The following is an 8,747-nucleotide window of genomic DNA, read 5'->3' on the forward strand; positions in this document are numbered from 1 at the left end:
CGGCGCAGGGGACGGCGGGGGACGGGGGGGGGACACGGGGGGGGACGGGAGGGGGGGGCAGGGAGCGTCGCGCAACTCCGCGCCCGCCGCGCAGCCGCAACGCCACGCCCACTCCCCCACTCGCCACGCCCACTCCCCCCCACTCGCCACGCCCACTCCCCCTCCACTCGCCACGCCCACTCCCCGCCACGCGCCACGCCCACTCCCCTCCACTCGCCACGCCCACTCCCCTCCACTCGCCACGCTCACTCCCCCCACTCGCCACGCCCACTCCCCTCCACTCGCCACGCCCACTCCCCCCACTCGCCACGCCCATTCCGCTTTGCCACGCCCATTCCGCTCTGCCACGCCCCAGGGGGGAGGGGACTGCGCCGAGCGGGTGGGAGAGTCCCTTGTGGGACTGGTGTTGTATGGGGCTGGTCCAGTATGGGACTGGTGCTGTGCGAGGCTGGTCCAGCATGGAACCAGTGCAGTATGGGGCTGGTCCAGTATGGAGCTGGTCCGGCATGGAACCAGTCCAGGATGGGACTGGTGCGATATGGTACTGGTCCAGTATGGGACCAGTGCTGTGTGGTGCAATATGGTACCAGTCCAGTATGAGACTGGTCCTGTGTGGGGCTGGTCCAGCATGGAACCAGTCCAGGGTGGAACTGGTACGATATGGTACTGGTCCAGTATGGGACTGGTCCTGTGTGGGGCTGGTCCTATATGATACCAGTCCAGTATGGGACTGGTGCGATATGGGACTGGTCCAATATGGGACTGGTGGTGTGTGGGACTAGTCCTATATGGAGCTGGTCCAGTATGGGACTGGTCCTGTGTGGAGCTGGTCCAGCATGGCACCAGCCCAGGATGGGACTGGTGCAATATGGTACTGGCCCAGTATGAGACTGGTCCTGTGTGGGGCTGGTCCAGCATGCAACCAGTCCAGGATGGGACTGGTGCGATACTGCTACTGGCCCAGTGTAGGACTGGTGCTGTATGGAGCTGGTCCGGTATGGGACTGGTGCTGTGCAGGGACCAGTCCTGGCCCATCGTCTGCCCAGCACCACCGCCCAGTCCCGGCCTGTGCCCTGGGGACTGACCAGGCCCCACGGTGGGTGCTCTGAGCCCTCCTGAGCTGCCACCCCCCCCCCCCCCAGGGTACCCCGAGGGGGCAGCACACCCCCCCCCCCCCCCAGGACCCCCCTCCCCACGGCCGGACCCAGCACACGGGGACGCGGGATGCGGCCGACACGCGGCTTTTCCAGTTTAATGCCTCGGTGGGGGCGCTGGGACCAGCACCGATCCTGCCCCTCACCCCTCGGGCCGCAGGATCCGCAGCAGCAGGGCGTGGACCCCCTCATCCATGAACCCCTGCGGGGACGAGAGCTTCGCCGTGGGGCCCGATCCGGCCTCCCACGAACGTGGGGGCTGGGCTCTGCATTCCTATTTTCCAGCATCGCAGCCAAAAACGTCCCCGTGTCCCCGTCGTTCCCCCCTCCCCCCCGTCACGTCACCCCCGAGGCGAGGGGGGACGTGGGGTCCCACCTGGGCAGCGTTGAGCAGGTGGGTCCTGTAAACCGCGACGATGTCCCGGTGGTTTTTCTGCTGGACCTGGGGAGGAGGAAGAGGAAGGTGACGGCGGGCGACGAGGGGACGGCGGGTGACGAGGTGACAGCGGGGGACACCGGGGGCTGGCACCCACCTCCAGCTGGAGCTGGAGCCGGGCGCTCTGGCCGCGGAGCCCCAGCACCTCCGCCGACAGCTTCTCCGTCTCCGCCAGCAGCTTCTTCATCTGGGGGGGGGGGGGGTGTTTTGGGGGACAAGGCGGGGGGGGGGTTGGGGGTGTCACAGTCGGGTGCTGGTGGGGACCGGCTGCTCCCCATCACACCCCGGGGTTGCCCCTTTGGTTCCCATCTGGCCCCCCCCCCCCCTCGAGATTTGGCTGGGAGGTGGGGGCGGGTGGGAAGAAGGTCCCAGTTGCCCTCGAGGTTCCGGGCAGCCCTCGGCCCCCCCAAACCCGGCTCCCCTGGGGGTGTTGGGGGGTGGAATACCAGGGAAGGGGTGAGGGGGGGGTGGGGACAGTGATGGGGACAGTGATGGGAAGAGAGTGTTGATGGGAAGGTGACAGGGATGGGGACAGTGATGGGAAGGGGACAGGGGTGGGGACAGTGATGGGGACAATGGTGGGAAGGGGACAGGGATGGGGACAGTGGTGGGGACAATGGTGGGAAGGGGACAGGGATGGGGACAGTGGTGGGGATAGTGATGGGAAGGGGACAGGGATGGGGACAGTGATGGGGACAATGGTGGGAAGGGGACAGGGACGGGGACAGTGGTGGGGACAATGGTGGGAAGGGGACAGGGATGGGGACAGTGGTAGGAAGGCGACAGGGATGGGGACAGTGGTGGGGACAGGGGTGGGAAAGGGACAGGGATGGGGACAGTGGTGGGGACAGGGGTGGGAAGGGGACAGGGATGGGCACAGTGATGGAAAGGGGATGGCAATGGGGACAGCAACAGGAAGGGGACGGGGATGGGAACAGCGATGGGGACAGTGGTGGGAAGGGGACAGATTTGGAGGGGGACGGTGATGGGGACAACAATGGGAAGGAGGTGGCAATGGGAAGGCAATGGTGATGGGGACAGCGGTGGGAAGGGGACAGATATGGGAGGGGGTCGGGGATGGGGACAGCGATGGGAAGACGGTGTCCGTGGGAAGGGCACAGTGATGGGGACGGTGACGGAAGGGGCCCGTGTCCCTGCCAGCCGGTGTCCCGGGCCAGCCCGGCCCTTACCTTCCCCTCCTTGTCCCGGCAGGCCCCGGCGAGCTCGCCCACCCTGGCCCGCAGGGTCCCCACGCTCCGCTCCAGCCCCTCCGCCTTCTCCCGCAGCTCCCGCGCCTCCCGCTCCCGCTCGGCCGCCCGGGCCTCCGCCGCCTCCTTCGCCCGCTTCTCCGCCGCCGCCGCCGCCCGCCACCGCTCGGCCCCGGCCCCCGGCGGCTCCCCGGGGCTCTCCCGGCCGCGCAGGGCGGCGGCGATGCCGGTGAGACGCTCCAGCAGCCGCGGCACGCGGGCACCCGGCGCCGGCCCCAGCTCCTCGACCAGTTCACCCAGTGCGTCCTCCAACTCGCCCAGCAGCCCCGCCCCGTCCCCGCCCCCGTCCCCGCGGGTGCCTTCGCCCTCCATCTCCGCAACGAGCTGCAAGGCCTCGTGCTGGGACCTCACCAGCCCGTCCAGCTTGCGGTGCAGCTCCCGCAGGATGCCGGCCCCGGCGTCCCCCACCGCCTCCCGCGCCCTCTCGCCCACCCCGTCCCGCAGCGCCGCCAGCTCCCGCCGCTGCCCCGCCAGCCTCCGCCGCAGCCTCGCCACCTCCTCCCGCTCGGCCGCCAGCGCCTGGGCCAGGGCGGCCTCTCCAGAACCTTCCGCCGCCGCTTCGGCACCGGGGTCTTGCTCCCGCAGCCGCCGCAGCTCCTCCTGCAGCCGCTCCCGCTCCCGCCCCAGCCGGGCCAGCTCCCCCAGGAGCGCCCCGTTGCTCTCCTTCAGCTCCAGCATCTCCTTCTCCAAACTCCCGCCCTCCCTCGGCAGCTCCTCTCGGCTCTTCCCACCCGCAGCCGCCTCCGTGCCGTTCACCGGGCACCGGCAAGGCGCCATCCCGGCGAGCAGCCGCGCCGGCTCCTGCCGGAGGTTTTCCAAGAGGACGCGGGATCCCTCGAGCATCTTGGCGTGGGTCTCGTCGGCGCGGCTCAGCGCCTGCTCCAGCCCCACCGCCATCTTCTCCCAAGCGGCCAAGCTCCTCCGGACGGCGTCGGCCGACACCACCTCGTAGTGCAGTTTGCTCCGCAGGGCTTCCTCCACCTCCTTCCGCAGCCCCTTGCTCCGGGCGAAGGCGCTCGCCTTCGCCGCCCGCATTTTGGCACACTCGGCCCCCAGCCAGGTCAGGAACGGGGCCAGCGCCGGCACCCCGTCATCGCCGTTGAGCTGCGCCGCGGCGTGGTGTCCTCCATCCCCCTCTTCCTCGGCCGCCATCCTCTTCCTCAGCTCCATCACGTGCTGGGCCAGGAGGGCCAGGCAGGCGCCATCCTCATCCTCATCCTCCGCCCCGTCCCCGGCTTCCCACCCGGGCAGGAGCCGCGCCAGCTCCCGCACCCGCTGCCGGATGCTGTCGGCGGCGGCCGCCAGCCGTTGGCATTCCCGCGTCTTCCTCGCCAGCCGCTCCTGCAGCCGCCGCGTCTGCCGGGCATCGCACCCATCTCGCTGCTCTTCATCCCCCTCCTCTTCCTCCACCTCGCTGTCGCTGCCCAGCGTCCCCACTCCCCGGCTTCCCACCTGTGGTGCGGCATCCCTGGCACAGCCGGTGCCGTTCTCTGCCGGGAGGAAAAGAAACAATCCCCTTTTTTCCCCCTTTTTTCCCCAAAACTAAGCAGCCGGGTGAGGCCGGATGGGTGATGGCGGGGGCGGGGGGCACACAACTCACCTCCCCCCGTGCTGCGGGCGCCGCGCAGGAGGCGCCGGAGAGCGCGGCGGGGGGTCTGCCCGCCGTAGTGCCCGCGGTCCTCGTCCCCCGCGGCTGCCCCGTGGCTCAGCAGCAGCTCGGCCGACTCCAGGCTGCGGTGCTCGTAGGCCAGCGTCAGGGCGGTCCTGCCGGAGCGGTGGCGCGGTGGCGGTGGCGTGGGTGGCATGGCGGCGCACAGACGTGATGGCGGGGTGGCACAATGGCCCAGCGGCACGGCGGCACGGTGGCACAATGACATAGTGGCACGGCGGCAGAGTGAAATGGTGGCACAGTGGCACAATGACACGATGGCCTGGCGCCACGGTGGCATGGTGGCACACAGGCGTGGCGGCATGGTGGCAAAATGGCACAGTGGCGTGGTGGCATGGTGGCACAATGGCACAGTGGCAGGGTGGCACAGTGAAATGGTGGCACGGTGGCACTATGACATGATGGCATGGCGCCACGGTGGCACACAGACATGATGGCATGGTGGCACAATGGCACAGTGGCATGGTGGCCCAGCGAAATGGTGGCACAGTGGCACAATGACATAGTGGCATGGTGGCACAGGGAAATGGTGGCACAGTGGAACGGTGGCACGGTGGCACAATGACATGATGGCATGGTGGCACGGTGGCAGGGTGGCACACGTCCCTCCCCACCCCTTTTCCCCCTTGGGACTGCTCTCCGCAGTGGTGGCTTTCCCCGGACACCTGTGTCCCTTGGGGACAGGGGACAGCACCGAAGCCGCCTTTGCGCCGGGCATCTCCAGAGTCCCCACGGAGCACAGCCATCGAGCCACCGCCCCGCGCATGGGGGGCAGAGCAGAGACACCCCCTCCCGTCACCCCTAATTGTCCTACGTGTGTCCCCCCTGTCCCCACGGCCACTCACTTCTTGTCCTTGTCGGCCAGGTTGGGGTCGGCCCCTCTCTGCAGGAGCTGGGCGCAGATGGCAGCGTGGTTCCCCCGCGCCGCCAGCATCAGGGGGGTCTGCCCGTGCTGGGGGGGGACACACACCAGGGGCCTGTCAACCCCCGCCGTCCCCCGCCACCCCCCTCCTGCCCCGCGGTCCCCACTCACGGCGTCGGTGACGTCCAGGAGGGCCTCGTGGTCGCAGAGCAGCAGCACGCTGGAGGCGCAGCCCGAGGAGGCTGCGGGGGGCTGCGTCAGTGCGGGGGGCCAGCGGGGCCCCGTGTCCCCCTCCCTGCCCGCTCCCAGGCTGCTTTGGGGACCCCCCCGACACTCACCAGCCCAGTGCAGGGGGGTTCGGTTCTGCCCGTCCACGTGGCCCTCGTTGGCACCGTACTGGGGCGGGGGGACAGCAGGCAGGGACCCTCCCTGAGCATCCTGCCCTGCCCTATTCCCACCCTCCTCCTCACCCCTGCCTCTACCCCGTCCCCTTCCTCACCCCTGTCCTTGTCCCCAACCCTGTCTCCATCCCCAGCTCCATCCTCATCCCCCTCTGCATCTCCATCCCCGTCCCCATCCATGTCCTTGTCCCCATCCCTATCCCCATCTCCACCTCCATCTTCAGCCCCAGCTCCATTCTTATCCCGCTCTTCATCCCTGTCCCTGTCCTTGTCCCCACCCTTATCCCTCTCTCCATCCCTAGCTCCATCTCCATCCCTGTCCTTGTCCCCATCCATGTCCTTGTCCCTATCCCCATCTCCACCTCCATCTTCAGCCCCAGCTCCATTCTTATCCCGCTCTTCATCCCTGTCCCTGTCCTTGTCCCCACCCTTATCCCTCTCTCCATCCCTAGTTCCATCTCCATCCCTGTCCCCATCCCTTTCCCCACCCCTGCCCTTGTCCCCATCCTTTTCCTGTCCCCATCCCCAGCTCCATCCTTGTCTTCCTCCACACCTCCTTGTCCCCATCCTTTTCCTATCCCCATCCCCAGCTCCATCCTCGTCTTCCTCCGCACCTCCTTGTCCCCACCCCTGTCCCCGTCCCCAGAAGGACTCGTACCTGCAGCAGGACCTTGACGCACTGGGGCTGGCAGGCGATGGTGGCCAGATGCAGAGCGGTGCTGCCTGCAAGAGACCCGCGGGCTGGGCACCAGCAGCCGAGGGGGGACACGGCCGGCAGGGACACCCGCCTCCCCAGGGGACATCTTGCCTTGGGGACATCTTGCCCCAGCGTGGCAGGACAGGGCGCTGCCCCAGCGCCTTGGGGTGCAGGTCTGGGGGATGCTCAGCCCTTCGCCATCACCCGGAGGGGACGCAGGGACCAGACCCTGTCCTGGCTCAGACCCGGCTATGTCGCCCCCCCCCCTCGTGCCAGCAGGTGTCCCCAAGGTGTCCCCAAGGTCCCCCACTTACCGTCATCGTTCTTCTCATTAACGGGGGCCCCGTGGGCCAGCAGCAGCGTCAGGCACTCGGTGAGACCCTTGGATGCGGCCAGGTGGAAGCTGGAGGGAGGAGGGCGAGAGGTGGCTGCCGCCGAGGTCCCCATCCGCCACCCCAGGGACCCCCATGTGTCCCCCCGCCCTGGCCCCGGGGTGGACGTACGCGGATTGCCCCACGGCGTTGAGTTTGGTGGGCCGGGCCGTTTTTCGGGAGACGAGGGCGGACACCCTGCCCACGTCGCCCCTCTCCACCGCTTCCAAAAGCTTCTGGTCCTGCTTGTTCCAGCTCTCAACCTGGGGGGGTGGCGAGCGGCTCCGGGGGGGGCTGTGGGGACAGGACATCCCCCCCCCCCACCCCATCCTGCCCCACCGGATGGCGAAGGGAAACTGAGGCACGGCTTCTCCAGGCAGGATGGCCACAGCGGAGGCAGCGCTTTGGGGCTGCCCCTTCTTTTGCGATGTGCCCCCTCCCGCAAGCGCCTCCCTATGCAGAGCCGTGCCTCAGTTTCCCCGCTCGTTGGGGTGCCCCGTCAGGGATGGGGCGCTGGGGACCCCGAATCTACACGGAGCCCGGCCCTGGGCGCCGGCTGGGGAAGGCGAGGCGAGGCAGGCGAGCGTGTCCCTGCCTGTGCCGGCCCGGCTGGTTTGTCGGGCTGCCCCGGTGTGCCACGCCGGGCTCCACCGCGGTGTGGGGCGTGGGTGGGCACCGGGGTTGAGCACCGGGACCGGAGACCAGACCTGGACACCAGGCTGGGCATGAGGAGAAGGTCTGGGGGTGAGCACCGGGGCCAGGATCACGGCGGAGCATCGGGGGGTCGGGGCTGGGATTGGGGTTGGGATTGCAGCCGGTATCGGAGCTGGGACTGGGGTTGCAGCCGGCGTCGGGACTGGGATTGGGGCTGGGACTGGGGTTGGCGTCAGGGTTGCAGCCAGTATTGGGGCTGGGACTGGGGTTGCAGCCGGCATCGAACTGGGATTGGGGCTGGGACTGGGGTTGGGATTGGGGTCGGGGTTGCAGCCAGTATTGGGGCTGGGACTGGGGTTGCAGCTGGCATCGGGACTGGGATTTGAGGTCGGGATGGCAGCCAGCATCGGAATCGTCATCGGGGCTGGGATTGGGGTTAGGATTTGGGTCGGGATTGCAGCTGGTATCAGGACTGGGATTGGGGTCAGGATTGCAGCCGGTATTGGAGCTGGGACTGGGGTTGCAGCCGGTGTCGGGACTGGGATTGGGGCTGGGACTGGGGTTGGGATTGGGGTCGGGGTTGCAGCCAGTATCGGGACTGGGATTTCGGTTGGGATTGCAGCTGGTATCGGAGCTGGGACTGGAGTTGCAGCTGGTATCGCGCCTGGGATTGGGGTTAGGATTGCAGCCGGCATCGGGACTGGGATGGCAGCCGGCACCAGAGCCGGCATTGGGGTTGGGATTGGGGCCAGAATTGGGGCTGGGGTTTGCAGCCGGCACTGGGCCAGGACCGGCACTGGGCACCACAGCTGGATGGGGGTCAGGACCGGTGGGCACACGGAGCCGGCTGGCAGCAGCGGGGGGACCGCAGCACCCCCTCACCCCAAACACCGCCTCACCCTCCCAGGCACCGTGGCAGCACCCATGGGTGCTTGCAGGGACCGGGCTGGGGTCCCCCCGGGTAGGGGGGGGGGGGCCGGGACTCACCGCCACCTGCGAGCTGGAGCAGGAGAACATCCGCTTCATGGCGGCGGGGCAGGGGACACGACGCCCCAAGACCCCCTACCCCCCCGCCGGGGTGGGTGCGGGTGCCAACGGCGTCGGAGGCGTGTGGGTGCGGGCGCCTTGGGTGCGCGTCCTCCGCCCCGTCGCCTCCCCACGCCCGGGGCTGGCTCGCACCCAGCCCAGGCTTGTCCCGTCACCTCCCCGGGGCGGGGGGGGGACACACACACACA

General features: G+C 68.9%; 1 protein-coding gene across 1 annotated transcript; it reads right to left on the reverse strand.

Annotated features, from left to right (window-relative positions):
* Positions 1–1,296: 1,296 nt before the first annotated feature.
* Positions 1,297–8,538, reverse strand: ANKRD35 (ankyrin repeat domain 35). Its single transcript, XM_086478486.1, has 12 exons — positions 8,500–8,538; positions 6,991–7,121; positions 6,802–6,890; positions 6,449–6,513; positions 5,728–5,785; positions 5,561–5,640; positions 5,373–5,479; positions 4,459–4,622; positions 2,781–4,348; positions 1,688–1,777; positions 1,531–1,596; positions 1,297–1,356 (listed from the first exon to the last, which is right to left on the reverse strand). The coding sequence occupies exons 1-12, from the start codon at positions 8,536–8,538 to the stop codon at positions 1,297–1,299; spliced, it is 2,517 nt and encodes an 838-aa protein (XP_086334612.1).
* Positions 8,539–8,747: the final 209 nt, after the last annotated feature.

The sequence above is a fragment of the Leptosomus discolor genome, chromosome 26, assembly GCF_034619465.1.
Source record: "Leptosomus discolor isolate bLepDis1 chromosome 26, bLepDis1.hap2, whole genome shotgun sequence".
Classification (NCBI taxonomy): Eukaryota; Metazoa; Chordata; class Aves; order Leptosomiformes; family Leptosomidae; genus Leptosomus; species Leptosomus discolor.

Excerpts from the sequence above, each read along its gene's own strand:
- ANKRD35 (XM_086478486.1), bottom strand. The coding sequence starts at position 8,538 with ATGAAGCGGATGTTCTCCTGCTCCAGCTCGCAGGTGGCG. Across the intron at positions 6,514-6,801 it reads TAATGAGAAGAACGATGACG|GCAGCACCGCTCTGCATCTG; the intron begins GTAAGTGGGGGA and ends GGTCTCTTGCAG. Across the intron at positions 1,357-1,530 it reads ACCTGCTCAACGCTGCCCAG|GGGTTCATGGATGAGGGGGT; the intron begins GTGGGACCCCAC and ends TCGTCCCCGCAG.